This window comes from Microcaecilia unicolor, chromosome 5, assembly GCF_901765095.1.
Source record: "Microcaecilia unicolor chromosome 5, aMicUni1.1, whole genome shotgun sequence".
NCBI classification, from domain to species: Eukaryota; Metazoa; Chordata; class Amphibia; order Gymnophiona; family Siphonopidae; genus Microcaecilia; species Microcaecilia unicolor.
Window position 1 is genome coordinate 118,524,929 of NC_044035.1, and position 18,639 is coordinate 118,543,567.

The 18,639-nt window shown below is 39.9% G+C and overlaps 1 protein-coding gene across 1 annotated transcript in view; it reads right to left on the bottom strand.

The window, feature by feature from the left end:
- The window catches only part of KCNMA1 (potassium calcium-activated channel subfamily M alpha 1), a 1,310,561-nt gene that overhangs the window by 257,441 nt on the left and 1,034,481 nt on the right, over positions 1 to 18,639 (bottom strand). The window contains exon 17 of the mRNA XM_030203235.1: positions 13,290 to 13,376. Coding sequence (XP_030059095.1) covers positions 13,290 to 13,376 — 87 coding nt within the window. The remainder of the gene's footprint in view (positions 1 to 13,289; positions 13,377 to 18,639) is intronic.

Here is an 18,639-nt window from a genome sequence, read left to right on the forward strand (position 1 = left end):
TTTTTATTGTGACATACTAAGAGGTCTATGCACAAAATGTTTGCACCCACTTTATGGCCACGGATACAAACTGTAGTACAAAAAGTTCTCAGGGGCCCTTTTACTAAGCCGCGTAAGCATCAACGAGCACCCAACGCGCTCCAAAATGGAGTTGCCGCCCGGCTACCATGTTGCTCTTGCGGTAATTTCATGTTTGGCACGTGTCCAATAATATTTTTGGATGCACGTATTGGACGCGCACCAAGTTGCATTTGACGCATGTAGGTCATTACCACCTGGTTACCGCGTGAGTGTTTACTTCTAGGTCAATGGCTGGCGGTAAGGTCTCAGCGCCAAAATGGACGTGCGCCAACTTTGATTTTGCTGCATGTCCATTTTTGGCAAAAATGAAAAAAAGCATTTTTTGCAGGCACGCTGAAAAATGGATTTGCGTGCGCACCCAAAACACGCGCTTACACTACCGCAGGCCATTTTTCAGTGTACCTTAGTAAAAGGACCCCTTAATGTATATAGGGCTAGATTCTATATATGGCATCCAAAAATAATCAGCACCTAAACAACCCAGCTTAAGCATTATTCTGTGAGCAGCACCGAAAGTTCAGCGCGGTTTATAGAATAACGCTTAAGTGGAGAGGTCACATGTAAATTTAGGCATTGCCATTTGTACCAATGAAAATGTGGTGTAAACGTCCATGCCTAAATTTACTCGTGGAGCACCATTACTTCTATAATTACACATGTAACTCAAAACCATGTCCCTGATCTGCCCCTGAAACAACCATGACCCTCCCATTTCCACACCTCTTTTTTGTGCCACCCGTAAATTTTAGATGCGTATCCCATGCATAAATTTATGTGCAAAAAATCCCAATTAAATCTAATTAGTGCAAATAATTGCTTGTTAAATTATTGACATTAATTGGCTCATTATTCTATTAAATTGTGCACGCAAATCGGGAGCACGGCTAAATTTGCACCACTATTTTTGACAACTTTTATAGAATCAGGGGGGCAGTACTCAAAAATGCGCTCATAATACACCTATTATTAGTGTGCAAAATTTATATTGGCAACAAAGGTGAAGTTGTCTGTTCCAAAGCTCAGACCTTTAATACCACACACATACTCAGTATTGGTTATAACCCAACCAGACATATTGAACACTGTACACTAAAGCGTAACATAAGTGCTAAGATCATAGAACATGCATGCAAAATAGTGAAAAATAATACAGCAGGTCACAAGATATCTACTGTTAGCCTATTTTATAAAGGCACATACAGGCAGAGTTTAGATAGCATGTAGAAAGGGGAATTCACATGTCTAGGCCAAGACTGAAGAATGCCTGTACTATTTTGAAAAAGGCTCTGACAAACAGAGGGGTTGTTTTACTAAGCTGCGGTAAAAGGGGGTCTGACGCATGCTGAGGTCCCTTTTGCCACAGCAAGTAAAAGGGTGTCTTTTTTCTTAATAAGAAATGGCAATTTTATTATTTTATTATTAGGATTTATTTATGTGGAAGTGAACCACTTGTCACGCGGCCATTTCGTGGAGGGGGAGCACTTACCACCACCCATTGAGGTGGCAGTAAGGGCTCCTGTGCTAACCCGGTGGTAACCAGGCAGAAAATAACACCGGCAATGGCACGCGCTGGGGGTGGGAACTACCGTCAGGATCCTGCAATAGCCTGGCGGTAGTTCTGGCTTGGCAAGCGGCAAGGGCCCCATACTACTACTACAAATCATTTCTATAGCGCTACCAGTCGTACACAGTGCTTCACAACTGAAAATGAAGAAAAGACAGTCCCTGCTCAAAAGAGCTTACAATCTAAATCATAAAGCTGTAACACAGGTGCAGCACTGCACATGCAAGTCACTCCATGTACAGAGGGATCAGTGATTTTAGAAAGCTGCACATGGGGTAAACAAATGTATAATCACACACCCCCCCCCCCCCCCCACTCAACATATACATGGGAGCAACTTGCTAAAATTGCTGTTCCCTCTATAAAAGACTCCAATCTCAGCATTAGCAGCTTCCCAAGGCTTTCATTCCATCCCTCTAGCAGAATGACCTCCTGATGGCCATACAACCCTCCATGATAACCCTTGGATGCAGCAAGACCCTCCCCCACCTGCAGCAGTAGCCGCTTTCCAGGCAATACTTTCAATTGAGCAGAAGAGAGCTGGGGACTGGTGACCTCGTGGCCTGTTACATTACTATATCAAGAGGGGGAATGTGTTGTTCCCATATTTATATTCTGGAGTTGGGGTTGAGATAGAACTTATCCAGCTAATTAAGAGGCCCTTATACAAAGCGTCATTAAGCCCAACATGGGCTTACCGCACACTAACTCGGAACTACTGCTGGCCCGACGTGGGGGTCAGTGGTAGTTTCATCTCGAGCTCCATTTCTGGCACACCGTCAAAAAATATTTTATAGCATGGCGCTAACCCAGCGGTAATCAGGCATCGCCGTGCACTGCCTGGTTACTACCAGGTTACCACGGGAGCCCTTGTGCTACCACTCACCCCCCCCCAACATGTCCACGTGATAAGAGTAATCTTACCACATGGCCATTTGTTTAGGGGTTTTTTACCCGTTGTAGTAAAAATGGCCCTGGAGCATGGGAAAAATGGCCTTCACCACTAGCGTAGGGCCCTTTTTCCTGCAGCTTAGCAAAAGGACCCCTAAGTTAAGATAGGTAGACTTGAGCTTCCTAAATATAACTGGCTAAGTTTTAGCTGGCTAGATTTAGAATGCTTTTCAGCTAATGATATTGGTGGATAGATTCAGTTGAAAATTAGCTTAACCAGCCAAAATTTTGGAGGCTATGTTACAAACCGGATTCTAAAAGTATGCATCTTGTTCCATAGTGTATGGACATTTAGCAGTATTCAGTGAGGACAATTTTCAAATAACTAATTTATGAGAGTAATTTGATAGTCACCCACATAAATGACTTCACAAATTGCATTTCCTGTGTCAATTATACATGCACATGATAGCAAGTTTTTAATGCTGATCAGTTTTGGTGACATGTGATAACATCAGCCAACATTTTCGATAGAAAAAGTCCACGTTTCAGTAGACAGGTCCCTGCATTCGGGAAAATTCTATTTGAGAGGACATATTAATTTCTTAAACAAGACATTCTCATAATAATACGAGTTCATTATTTAGCAGGACATTGACTGCATAAACATACATAGAAAAATAATCTATATATCTTTATGTGCAATATGATTGTGAGCAGAATTTATACAAATCAGAGAATAAGTGGAAGACAGCCCAGCTCTTAATAGTAAGAAGAGTAAAGTTTGGGGTAATTTCAAGAGGATCCCCAGTGCTCCTGATTGGAGTACTTTTAAGGAAAGGAGGAAAAGTGAGCCAGAAAAACTTAGGTCTGCAGAGACAGAGATAGCCGAGTTATGTAGGGATCAATCAGAAAACCTCCAGGTTAGCACAGTGGGGGAAGAATGAGGGCAATTCCCTTGAAGCCACATAAGATATTCTCTAGTGCCCAGTGCTGTAGCGAGGGTGCCTGACACCCGGGGCGGGTCGCCGCAGCGCACCCCCCCCCGGGTGCAGGGCACGGCGCACCCCCCCTCCGGAGTGCTCCCCCACGAAACGCACCCTACCTTTCAGCGGGGGGCAGGCGGGAGGGCCGATCTGCCCCCAGTGCACGTCACTGGGAGCTGCGTCGGCTCTGCTGCTTCCCTGCTTTCTCTGCCCCGGAACAGGAAGTAACCTGTTCCGGGGCAGAAAGAGCAGGGAACCAGCGAGCCGATACCCCCCCCCCCCCCAGCGCGTGCACCTGGGGCGGACTGCCCCACCGCCCCCCCCCCTTCCTAAGCCACTGCTAGTGCCCCAAGGAGGAGGGATTTCTCCTTCAGCAGAACTGACATCATTGGAGTAAACTGAGCATGAAGAAACACAGCAGGACACTGAGATAGAGCACTAGGGTGCAGATGATCAAAAGTCCCAAGCTGTCCTAAATAGCACTATAAAATTAGCACAGGAACAGCATGGGGCAAAAATGCCCCTATGATCAAAGCTAATAGTATGTAAATTTATGCACGCTATTAGCTCTGATCATAAGGGTACTTCTGCAGGAAGATTGTGCCTGGGCATGCGCCCAAGGCATAATCCTCCACCAGAAGTTGTTTGACAGGTCTGCGCTGTCAAAAAAAACCCTGGACCTGTCAAACATTCCAAGGGGCTGGAGGTCTGGTGGACCTCCAGACACCCCGCACCCAGTAGTAGAGCCCGACGTGATGTGCTCCCCGCAAGAAGAGCCTGACTGAACGGAAGGCTGGACCTCCATCTCTCCCCTGATTGTCTAGCAATCCCTTGACCCCCCCCCCCCCCCATATCTTCAATGATGGTGGAGGAAGTAGCACTCTCTCCTCCTTCCAGCGCTGCCTCCAAAATGGCAGTACCCTGCCCTGCCCAGATTCTCCCTTATATGTTAGGGAAGCCCATTCCTGGAAGGGAGGCATTGTGCTACCTATTGGAGAGACCAACAAAAAAATATCACTGCCCTGCCTTCCAGTGAACATTTAGTGGGATGTTGCCATAGTATATTCATCTAAGATATCCATATAAGTCAGACTGCTGAATATACAGCTCTAATTGTATTTGTTTTATCAGCTAAGCATGCTGTTTCTGCTTTCAGACATATTTATTTATTTGCCGCCTTTGTACCCCACATTATCCCACCTATTTGCAGGCTCAATGTGGCTTACATTATATTGCAAAAGATATAATTATGAACAGAGTAAGAGGTTTGTTCTAATTTAACATATTACTATGTAAGAAATAAGGAAGATATGTCTGTAGAAAGATTTACATAACACATAATAAAAAGCACTAAAATATAATGACCAATAATGATAATATGATTAATATAATCAATATGGATAAGTAATCTGAACAGCAGCTGAATATTGCCACTATCAGGAAAAATGTGGGTCCCATCCCTGACACTCTTCTAATTCAGCTCAATCTATCTTCATAAATTTCAGTCATATCTCAACATAACATAACATAACCAGCCAATAGCTATTTGTTTAGAGAGGAAGGAATTCTGAAAATAAAGAGTTTATCCCTGTAATATCAGAAGTTATATGGATAACCCCTTCTGAATATTTACTATGGGGGTATTTTACTAAAGCGCGCTAGTGTTTTTAGCGCATGCTAAACACTAGAGACACCTATAGGAATACATTGTACTTGTGCACATGCCCAAATTTGTGCATGTAATTTTGAGCACTCTATATAAAATTAGGGGGATAATCTGGCCAGGTTTCTAACAAAGAGGACAAGGAGAACTAGTGCTTTACCTTCACGTGGCTGGTTTCCTATGATAGAAAGGTGGATTTTGAAGTTAATGTTTATAACCTTTAAAGTTTAACCATTAAAACTCTCAGATTGTTGTGTTTATGGGTACAGAGTCCTCTTCGGTCCTAACAAAATAACTTTTTGGTCCTCCCAGGTAGGGACGTTATGGAGAAAGAACTATGGAGAAAAAAAGAGTGAGAACGATGGAAAGGTGGAATAGGTTACCAAAAGCATTGAAAGGAGAGACTTCCTTCCTGCAATTTAGGTAGGGTCTGAACATTTTTCTTTTTCCATCTTTGGAGATTTGTTGTATTATTTTAACTGTTTTTATTGCTTGTTTGTTCTTTTAATTTATACTGTTATCAATTATATATACCATATTGATTTTTATTTTTATTATTATTTTTTTTTAACCAAGGAGAGAGTATAAATAAATAAACCAAACTGGTGTGGTACATAGGTATTTCCATACTGGGAAACACCAAAGGTCCATCAAGCCCAGCATCCTGTTTCCAACAGTGGCCAATCCAGGCCACAAATACCTGACAAGATCCCAAAAAAGTACAAAACATTCTATATTGCTTATCCTAGAAATAATGGATTTTCCCCAAGTCCATTTAATAATGGTCTATGGACTTTTCCTTTAGGAAGCCGTCCAAACCTTTTTTAAACTCCGCTAAGCTAACCACCTTTACCATATTCTCTGGCAACGAATTCCAGAGTTCAATTACACGTTGAGTGAAGAAAACTTTTCTCCGATTCGGTTTAATTGTCATCCCTCATTTAAGGAGCTCCTTAAGCATCCATAACTTTTACCCACTCTCTAGCACTGTTAAGAACATAACATGTGCCACATTGGATTAGACTAAATGATCATTATGCCCAGAATCCTGTTTCTGGTAGTGCCCAATCATAGATCACAAGCGCCCAGCAAGATCCCAAGTAGTAATAATAGATTATGGACTTTCTCTGTTGACAAGCAAGACTGAGTTAGGCAAACAAGTCTGCTTATACCATTACATATCACCAAAACAGAATAGCTCTTCCAGTACCTAGCAGTAAAGTTCTAAGCATGCATGGCCCTTCCCCACACACAGCAATCTCCTCAGCAACTCAGTTTTGTTTTTTATGCTCCTGTGAAACTTTTTGAAACATTTTACCTTTGCATCTTTTGATAGTGTTTTTCACCATTAATTTTGTATTAATTTATTTTCTTTCTTTAAAAAAAACACACATCATTTTCACCTTCAGTTTCAACCCTGCCCATAATGTGATTTCAGAACTTTGACACACATTCCATGTGTCTAATCTGCTTGTTCTCCAACCACAATGGTTTATGGATTATTGTATTTAATACACCGCCCTTCCTGCCATCATGACAGGGCGGTTTGCAAAAACATAAAACAATCTCTTCCCCTAATAGAAAGAACATCATTCCTTTTGACAGGATAAAGGAAAGGAGAGGAAAGTAATAGAACAGGCAGGATTTAAAAAAAAAATTAGTCACCAGATAATGAAATATAAACAAAGCTACATACATGTATTGTTTCCACATATTTCCACAAGCCCAAAAGGATTGCCTCAACTGGTTTTGCAAATACTATAAGGCTGAAAAGAGTTTTCTTCAAGTATAGAATGAAGAGACTCTCCTCTGCAAATAGCCAGCTGTGCATTTGACTAGAAACTTTTCAACTGAACTGCCCTCTACCTCCTAGCACAGTGACTTTAAGAATCCAGTTGGAAAGGATGATTGCCAGATCTTACTTAAACCGGTACATGACCCTCAGATGTTTCCAGGCCCAAACAGCAGTCACCCTAAGAGAATATGCACAGGTACATGATACATAGCCACTACTGGTACTTTTCACATATCTAATCTAATTTGGTCACCTTTAGAACAATCTTTGGAGTCAAATCCAACTAACTAGCCACTTGAGCACAACATCCAAGATTTTGTTGTTGTTGTTGTTATTTTATATTTACTTCTCCCCTTTTTTTAACCTACTATTCATATAACTTCCATTATAGTACATGTTAATTTCATCTGCATATTTGTTGAGATTACGTATTCACTCAATTCAAACTTTTGAACTGCCATAACTATTCAATTTTCATCCAGTTATATGTATTATTGTTCTACACTATCAATACATTTATAAAAAATATTATAGTTTCTCATCTGGAATGGAAGTTGGAAAACATTGTTATCTTGCATTTTATTGGATATTTGTTAGCCTTAAAATTTTAATAAATTTTACTTTAGAAACAGAAACATGTCAGCACAGGAGCTCCTCAATGAGTATCTCAGAAGCTTAGATCTGTGCAGTTGACTCCACTGCAAGTTACTGCCTAGAACAGCGGCTCCCAAACCTGTCCAGTGGAGGCAGTGCATGCAAATCTCTCTCATGAATATTCATTATGGATATCCTGAAACCCTGACTGGCTGGGGAGCCCCAGGACAGGTTTGAGGACCACTAGCCTAAAACTTTCATTACTAAGACCCTAAGTAAGCACAATTTTTGCAACCTGGATCCACTGAAGATCAGATACAACTTACTAACACAAAGCAAGCTCTCTTAGGCATTGCTAGTGCAGTTCCAGTGCAAGATTCTCTATCTTACTTATTCTTCAAGATTCTTCTGCGCAATAGTCAGCAGCCCAGCCTTTGATGTCATTGACTCCAATTCTGGTCATTGTAGCAGATTAATCTTCTCCACCTGTTTAACTACCCCTTTTGAAACAAACACATTTGTTCCTGCATAAGATGTTTAATTAGTTTGTTAAGGGGTATTGCAATCACTTGCTGAATGTCTAGTTTCAACAGCACAGTGCAATGCACATAAGCACCGCCATACTGGGAAAAGACCAAGGGTCCATCAAGCCCAGCATCCTGTCTCCGACAGCGGCCAATCCAGGCTTCAAGAACCCAGCAAACCCCCCCCCCACCCCAAAAATATTTTTTAAATAATGTTCAATGGACTTTATGCCAACTCAATTAACCAACATAACTCTAGCACATAGACATTAGCTCTTCTCAAGGCTCCTTAACTGTTTTATTATCTGTTTCATGTTCAGAGCCTGTAGTGGCATGCTGATTGCCATCGTCTCCAAGTTCCAACATTTCACAAATTGCTATAAGTCCATTTCCAAGAAAGTGGAATGATTATATTTACATGAATGCCTATCTATCAGGTTGGCAGATGCCCTGTGCACTAAAGATTTTATCTTTGGGGAGAAGGTAAAAGAGAATGTAAACATCAAAATATGACTGCTGTGCTCTACAATATCTCTCTGCTGTTCTGCCAAGGGCCAGCTTTTTTGTTAAGTATATCAGTTCATCCAAATGCCATTATTACTGTAAAAGAATCTTCTTGCCCTACCAGAGATAAACTCAGCAAATGCAAGTCCTGTATTTGTTAAACCTGATGAGACAATTTATACCCAAAAAGACAGGGACCTTGAACCTTAGCCTGAATCCCAGAGACCTCAGCCTCTTTTTTTTTTTTTAAGAGAAATTCAGGTGAATACGCTTTCCTTTAGTCTGCCACTCTTAAAGAAGAAAGAGTGGCTGTATAAACTGGATCTCAAAGATGCTTACACATATATCCCGATCCATCCTGTTGCAGAATATATCTCCAGTTCATTCTTCATGTGGATAACTATGAGTACATGGTTCTTTCTTTCAGTCTCTCTTATGTCCTTCGGATCTTTTCAAAATGCCTAGTGGTGGCAGCAGCACATCTACACAAGTGAGATCATCTAATTTTTTTCTACCAAAATGTTTGACGTCTAGAAACTTCCTTAGGAAGCTTAGTTCCAGTAATAATTCACCCCCTCCAGAGATTAGGCTTCATAATCAACTTCCAGAAATCAGCCTTGCATCCTAAAAAAAAAGGATTGATTTATAGGTGCATTTTGGATATAGTAGAAGCCAAAGCTTTTCTGCCGATGGACAGAATGCAATTTCTGCTACCTTATGGCAGCAGCCAGCATCTACTAAGAAATTGTGGGCTATTTAGCTACTGTCATCCATCTAGTTCCTTTCGCTTGACTGAAAATGCAAAGATCTCAATGGGATCACACGTTACGGTGGATCTAGTGTATGCAACCTTTCTCCACCAGTCTGAATTGCTCAGTTCAGCTCTGAACCATACTGAAGTCCTAGACATCAGCGCCCAACCTGAATGCAAATGTCTTTTTTGCACCAATGGAATATCAATCTGTCTTAATAGCACATGATTACACCACCAGGTAGAAAGCTCACTTAGACTCAACTAAATCAGGGCTAAGTCTGAAACACTTCTTCACATCTATAACATGAAGATTTAAGCCATATTTTATGACATTTAATTCTTCATTCATTTTCTCCAAGACAACGCCGCTAGAGTTTGTGGCAGTCATTTTGGAAGCAGAGCCCACATAGGCAGGAGTGAATATAGATTGCTCCTGCTCCAACCTCACCGCTGGACCACCATGGCTTCAAAAGTAGACCCGAGGGGGGGGCATTCCCTGGTTGGGTAGGTGGGGGCACTTAGGGATCTGGGAGCAAAGATACTACTTCTGTTTGGGAGGGTGGGTAGGGTAGGAGGCATTTTTTTGAGGGGGGGGGGGGGGGTGTCCAAGGATGCCCTGAGGTTTTGGAGTGAAGGAGAGAGGGAATAGGCACATCCCAGATTACCAATCATCAGTTAATGCAGATGGTCAGATAATTGAAAGTCTGTTAACCAAGACTCTACTGTAACTGCACACAAGACAAATACTGTTGCTTTATTACACTGACTAAAATCTTTCAGGTCATTTGTGATCAAACCATAAATAAGAACAGTTAATTATGAAATGAGCTAGATGATTACTTCTAGCTCATTTCATATTTAATTGCTGTTATTCATGATTTGATACATGCAACCAAATAATTTGACCATTTTTCTAGTTTTTAAATGTGCCTTTCCTTTTTCACCCATCACCCTCCTATACACACACACATACTGAACAACTGTTGAGAAAGAATGTTGAAATGGGAAATCAAACATCCAAGCCGGGGTGTCTGAAGTTCCCCTATAATTTTTGAACATCTTTACCTATGTAGAACCTGTTTTAAAAGGGAGCCCCTCATGATTTAGTGGGAGGGGAGATAACTGAGCAACCTTGAGCCAGTCAGCTGTAGGTAGGGATAGTAAGGAAGTTTGTAAGTAATATTGTTAGGGGAGGGGGGAATAAGGAGAGGAAAAGAGGGAGGTAGAATTGATAGTAATTAGTCAGGGTTTGGTAGAGTAGGTTTGGTTGAGAAAGTGGATATGAGGGAATTTGGAGAGCTAGGTTTGGGAAATAGGAAGGGATGGGGCGGGTTTGTGAGATTGGAATGTTGAGGTTTTAGGTGGAAAGGAGGCAGTGCGAGGGCAGGAGAGGGTGGTAGTGCGTGGTTGTTTGAAGTGTTTTTGTCTCACCCTGCCCATTCCTTACAGAGGGTGAAAGGGTAAGGTGGGTTAAACTGTTATTGGATTATAAGGAAATAAAATTGCATAGGGTAGTAAAGAGATAAGAGGTGAAAGCATTGGGAGGGGTGTGATCACATCTTGGATTGTGGGAAACGAAGTGGATGATACAGTATGAATGTTTGTGTACATGTTGTTCAATAAGTTTGGCTCAGTGAAGGCCACATTAAAGGCCCTGTTTGCTAAGGCGCTCTAGCATTTTTAGCACGTACTAAAAACACTAGCGCGCCTACCTCATGGCTTAGTAAACAGGGCCCTAAGTTTGTTCATTTGTGTTACTGCCACAAGCTTTTGGTGCACACTCCTGCTACACCATGGAGCGAGCTTTGGGGTAGTTGAAATTTAAAGTGTGATAACAGAGGGAGTGGCTAGTTCAATACCAACTAGCTGCGAGGGGTAGTATAAATGAAAGTTAAAATTGGGTATTTTATAAGAAGTTTATATTTGTTTGATTTAAATAAAGCTGCAGCCAATGTTTTCCCACTTAATTAAAGTGTTGTTTTAAATTATTATGCATAGTTTAATGTGTTGTAAAAATGATGAAAGGTTGTGCGAGTGCCAATGTTATGAATGGTCAAATGGACAATTATGTGCCGCTACATGCAGCAAGAACTTCAATTTTAGACACAAACTCATTCAAAATATGGATAGGGAAACAGCAGACATGCAAAATGTCCATTTTACAGCACATGAATGTCTATGCTGTGCAATAGCGACATAGAAATTCATATTGCTGTCACCTGATCCCCTCCCCCTTATATCTTATTGCCTGCCTAATCATCCTTTATGTCTGATTCTTTCCCGATCCCCCCTCCACCCCTACCAACCCACCAGGACCTACCCACACAGTAAATGTCACGTTACAGTGTTCCTGGGCAATAATGATCCCTCTCTCTGCTGCTTCTCAGGAGGGTGCCAGGACCTAAGATGGTGCCTCTGCTTTCAAGCATTGCTAGAAGGCAGAGGCAGTGTCATCTTGGATCCTAGTACCTCTACTTTCTAGCACTACTTGAAGGTAAAGGCACTATCTTGGTTCCTGGCACAGTCCTGAGCAGCAGACTGGGGACTGCTGTTTCCTGAGGTCACTGTATTGAGAAATTTACCATGTGGGAAGATTTAAATGGATAGGGAGGGGTTTGGGGAGTGGGTGAGGATAGGTGATGAGTATATTATAGCTCTTGTTCTGGGGCAGTGTTGTGTGTAGGGAAGATCATAAGTCATGGGGGAGTGTTGGTAGAGGGACTGTACATAAGGAATGGATGGGAGGGGAATTGGACATAAGGGAGTTCTGGAGAGAGATCATAACTATTGGGGGGGGGGGGTTAGGATAGAGCTTTGGACCTGCTTGAAATAGCTGGAAGGGGAGCATGGGTTTGGGAGCACCACCATGGAATATGGGGTAATACATGCCCTGTGTATATGCAGTGCAGATGCTGGGCACACTCCCTGCATGCACGCATAGGCTTTGTACTTACCCTGTGTTATGTTTTGCCTCGTAAAACAGGATAAGTGCAAATAGTTACTGACTCTTCCACCAAGGGTCCCTTGGATATTCCAGGTACTAGGTCTAACTCCTGACATTGACTTTTATGAATATGGATGTTCCTTCCCCTTCTATAATGAGGTATGATTGTCCACATTTTTGCTCACCCAAGTCCTGCTCAGAACACATCCAGACCATGCTCCCTTGCCATTATGCACATTCATCAGTTTTAGACTTTCCTATCTTGGCTTTGTTAAAGAATTTGGATGACCATTCAATATGAACCGTTAACATCTAAAACATGAATAGTGCTTCTTTAAAAAACACTATATTATTACAAATGTTTGTATCATCTGAAAATAAGCATATTTACCTTTATGTCTCTCTGTCCATGTTACCATTACAGACATTGAAGAGAACTAACCCTAGCATCAAGCCCTGAGGTATCTGCATCAAAACAGACTCCACTAACCACTAGTTTCTAAGTGCTCAACCAATTTCTCATCTAATTTACATATTCCATCTTGGATAGTATGCTTTCCAATCTTTTATGTAGGACAGTGTCAAAACCCTGAATAAAGTTCAGATGAGCTACATCCACTTCATCTCTCTGACCTACTATGTTTTTCATCCCATTTAAACAATTAAGAAATTTGGCAGGATGTTTAGCATTGCTTCTTACTACAAGATGAGCTCAATTTCCATCTATTGTATACTTGGTGAGTAGGATGTGAAAAACTATTACAGAATGTCAAAGAGCAAGCTACTACTAAAAGAAACAAGAAGCTGTGGAGTTTCTCTTTGGCTTTCATGGGCATTCATAGATTTTCCTTAGCACTCTAAAGCTATGTAATGGTATAGGCTTGCAACTGCATGAGGAAAATGAGCCCAGGTGTTCATTTCTTTCTTTCTGTTGCATGTCTCAAAAAAGCATTCAATATATATACTAATAGATTTATGATGGAATTTACCTTTTGACTTCTTTGGCATCACTTGCAATGAAGAATCCTAAAGTGCCTTCCTGAATTTTCACATGATTTCCAGGATTGATTAATATTCTGATCAACAATAGGAAAACAAGAATAGCAGATATGTATCTTGTTAGAAATCTTTTTTGAATGTGTTGAGTATTTTTTCTATAATATACTAGACACGGCCCACTTACATTGCAAGGAATGATTCACAGAAAAGTTAAAGTCATTCTGAGGTTTTAGTTTCCTATTAGATCACACTGTATATAGTCAGAACACAAGATAGATTTCATTAATGCTTATAACTGAGCAATGCTATGGTGATGTGACATGGATTATTTACACACTCATCATGGATTTACCAGAAGATAAATATTAAAAAATTTGTTAGAATATTACAGAATAACTAACATATACAATTCAATTGCAAGGATTCATAGGAAGTAAAATTTGCCTCCTTCTGCAAGAGTTGGATACAACTTGGCATACATTAAAAAGGGTAATTTTATGAAACGGTACCTAGAATAAGAGGGCAAATAGGCAATTATTTCAAGGCTATTCTATAAGGAAATGTGGGTGCTATAAGGAAATGTGGGTGTGGCAGAAAACAACTCTACCCAATATTCAGCCCATAGTGGTAAGTGGTCTCTGACCCGCTCACAGCCACAGGCTGAGTTGATCCCTAATATTCAAAGTCAGGGTATGAGCGGCTCCTGTCACTGAATATCTGGGTCTCAGCAGTCACCTAGAAATTAACTGGCCAGTATTCAGACTTGTACCTGGTTAATTGCAGTTCATAAGTTACGAGATGGCCAGTTAGTGGCAATATTCAACAGCACTAAAGGGTTAAGTGCTGCTGAATATTACATGCTGGGTTGCTCAGTGGGGTTTAACTGGGAAGGAGCCTCTCTTACCCAGTTAAACCCTTTTGAATATTGGGCAGACTATAGCTGGTGTAAATTCCTGTACCTATATGTACATAAAATGATGATAGACTATAATTTAAGTGTATATTTACACACTCCACAAAATTATGTCCATGGCACATACTTTTCTGCTAATAGGTATTCTGTAAAGGTCATTTATGCATATAACACTTGCCACGCAGCCATTTCTGGGGGGAGCCCTTACTGCCTTCTGCACTGTCTGATTACCACTGGGTAAGACCCCGGTGCTAAAAAATGTAAAATAATTTGTTGGTGCCAGAAATGCTGCACGGTGGGAGTCAGCACTACTGCCAGGCTCCCGAATTAGTCTGGCGGTAAGGCCATATCGTCGCGCACCAAGTCCATTGTAGCCCTATCACTGCTTTGTAAAAGTGCCTCTTAGTGTCAGACTTCAAAAACACTGTGAACATGGACAAAAAAACCCCCACATTTTGTTCTGAAAGGGTATTATTTGGTCTGTTCAACTGATTTCCAACTATACTCATTCAGCAAGTTGCTCGATTCTACTGCCATTGGGTATTGAATCACCCCACAAGCAGCTTTGCTGTAGGTACATATTTGGGCAAAGTATGAGAAAGAGAATGATCCAAATCAAGATACAAACAATATGATGACACAATGTATGGGCTGCACTGTAGTAACAAAAGTAAAGAAATATGCTTATCATACTAACAGATCTGCCATATATAACAGATCAGCAAAGTACTGTACAGGAACCAGCTATTAGCACTTCCTAAATGAGAAATGTGAAATCTAGCTGTTGGAAGCATATTTCCATGTCTGAAAATGGATGTCCCATTTAAAGCTGTTATCGAATGATCACTTATTAACTTAGGATTGCCTTAGCGGAGTTAAAAATGTTTAAAGCTAAAATCAACAACTGTACTGAATTTAATTTTCAAACAGTATATTTTTGCAATATTTTTACATTGTTATTTTCTGAAGGCTTTGTTTTCAATTTAGAATATAATCTTGCATAGTCACTGCCACTCTTTTCACATATTATATGGAACAACATGCTATGATGGTATTTTAAAAAGAGTTTGTATAGATTTCTTTATCATCATTTTGTGATTTCTTATAACAATAGTTAATGATATATCTCATGATAACTGTGTAATATACATGTGTCACATTTGAATAACTTTCTATCAGAACTAGAATCACTACTTAAAATTGTATCTTGTGTTCTATCCACCATATAATGAACTTCTTCCAATAAAGTAGAATAAAATGTGTCCTTGAGCAGTTCTTCCTTCACACTCTGGCACACAGGTCATCAAAGAAGTTCATGATGTCATGGGTTCAAAGAATGAGTGATCTCTAAGGAAATGCACAATTGAAGGCAAAATATTTTAAAGCAAAGTTTTAGAAAACATAGGTCAAATTTTTCTGAAAACAAATTAATGAGACTCCTATGCATTACTGAAGGGGAATGGTACAAGACAACTAGGTTTTAGAGTTGGTTGATGTGGAAAATATAATCCAACAAATGACAAATAGTCCATCATCCTGTTACTACATAACACAACCAAAGTAAATTTGATGGCAGGAAACTCATTTTAAATGGCATTTTTATTGTTTTTAGTACATTATTTACAAAGCAAGAGAAGAATGAAGGCAGATAAAGACCATATAGCCTATCCAGTTTGACCATCCATGCAATCTACTCTTCCTTTCACTCCCTTAGAGAGCTTATGTACTTGTCCCAAGCTTTCTTAAATTCAGACACAATTTTTGTCTCCACCATCTCCACAGGGAGGCCATTCCACAAATTCACTATCCTTTCCAGGAAGAAGTATTTCCTCAGGTTATTTCTGAGTCTCTCCCTTTCACCTTCATCCTATGTCCCCTAATTCCAGAGCTTCCTTTCAACTGAAAGAGACTCTCGCCTCCTGTGCATTTATGCCATGTAGGTATTTACCCATGTCACCACCATTCTGTAGTTCTCTGAGCTACGGATACTTTTCTAGCTTATACAGAGGAGATGTACCTTGACACAGCAGTATGCGAAACACGAGTTCATGTAGGATGAATGAACGTCTCCGTATTCAATTATATAAGAAATAAACAAAAAAAGAAAAAAGAACAGAAGATTCGGATAAGCTAAGTGTAATTTTACTATAAGATAGAACATTTAGGAGGAAATGTCGGGTGAAAGTTTAAGTATTAAAAAGTATGGATCAATGAGGAATACATGCCCACCATAAGAAAAAATGACTGGCTCATATATATAGCCTGAATGGTGGTGACATGGGTATCTGACAGATCCATTACTTACACTCCCTTGAAATCAATAAAAATATTGTTAAGAAATATTTGGAGCTGGGTATAAAAGATTTCTTATGAAGAACCCCCTCCAGTAAAATTGATATTAATACTGGGATTAGTAATATGTAGGTATTTACACATCTCTAGCATATCTCCCCTCTTCCGCCTTCCTTCCGAAGTATATATATTGAAATCTTTAAGTCTGTCCCTATATGCTATTTGGTAGAAGGCAGTTAATGTCTAGCACCTGGACATTTATGATAAAACTCAAAATATGTAAACAGCAGTAACATAGGTATTCACACCATACTCTCACCATTTCACAAGAGACAAACCTCAGTAAGGATAATAACCAGATATAAATCTTTTATCTTCAATGTCACAAAATTAGCTGCAGGTTTATTAACCATAATTCAAGAACTAATCAAAAACACTTAACATTCAAAATCAACTGACTCAAAACAATGATCCCACAGCAGTTTATTATCTGCCCCCCCCCCAAACCCCCACAGCTAATCAGTAATGATCTAGCTGCAATCAAATAGGAAAAAACATTCTCAATAACCTTTATCTATAACTTCCCCAAGAAGGTCTGTGCTGTCACTCATGGCAGTGTTGCACAAGAGATAAATACACTTACTTTCCTTCAAATTCTCTTCCAAAATCCCCCAACAAAACAGCAACTGGGATAACCATGCCCCCACTTCCCAACAATTCCAAAAACCCTCACACCAAACAAACAGTGAACAAATGGGAGGTTAGGAGGGAGAAACATTTCCTCACACATCCACCCATACCTCGCCCTCCCTCCTCAAAATCCGCTATGTACAGGATCATTTCCCTACCAGAATTCCTTCCAGTCATCACCTCTGTCTCAACTGCCTCTTCCTCAGCCACATACACCAATTGGCTCCCTTTCTTCCTTTCCCCTTCACTACCCAGAACCCCATGGACCCCTCCCTCTCCTTTTATCCCAGACTTTAACCCTTTCCCCTTGTGAGCAGGCTTAGCTTTGGTATATGCCTACAATTCAAGCATCTAGGGCATTCTTTAACATGAAAAACCATGCAAACTACTGATTTTCTAATATAAATCATAATTTGTATCATACCTATAAATCAGAATAATAAGGTAATAACAAAATCACATACTCTGTTATGCTATACTATTGAGTATGCCCTTGCTTGACTTCACAAGTTTAAGAATAAAAAGGAAGATTAGATACACACTTGAATATAGAAGAACAAGTCTTTATGATTGCCATTTTTTTCTTTATTGCAGTTTTTGCATTTATAGCTATTTTTGTTTATGTATTACAGTTATTGAATATGTAGCTATTAAGGCCATTTTTTTATAGAAAATGCCTGCTTAGAGACAGTAATCTATGCATAAATTATTTCATATGCTTCATAATGCATAAATTATTTCATATGCTTCCTAATGGTTTGCTCTTAAAATATTTTAGGAAACTGCAAGTAGTTCAAAATCTGCTAATGTATTTACTGAGAGACAGGGAACATGATATTGGGCCTATAAGTCCATTGCCTACATTTGTTTAAGCTTTTCTCATTAAAAAAAAATAGCTAGCTATTGCCTTCTACTTGATTTTAATTTACCTAGATATTAATTGGCTGCTGCTCTCCATTTTAATTTATCATTGGGTAATTTACATCTTCTCTATATTCACTTAACTTCCTTACTATTTTCTTGGTCTTATTCAAATCTGCAGAAAACTAAGATTATATGTGTGCCCACATACTAACTCTATGTAAAGGAGAAACATTATTCACAAATTTATGAATTGCTACACTCCAGTACTCATAAGAGTCATTGAAGGGGTGGGGTTGCAGCAATTGCTAAAGAAGATTTATCTTCGGAGCAAGAAATGGTTGATATCAAAGGGCTATTATTGAAAACAGGATCAGTTAATAATCTAGTTGTTATACTGTCCTCCAGTTCTAACCATTGATAAATGGGAAAATTTGATAGAATTTATTCTACAGTTAGGTACACAGTATGATAAATTGACAGTGTTAGGGGATATGAATACTCACTTTGATGATTTAAGTGATGGTCAAGCTACTTTTTAAAATTCTAGGTTGACTGCACATGGAATGGTACAACTTGTTAAA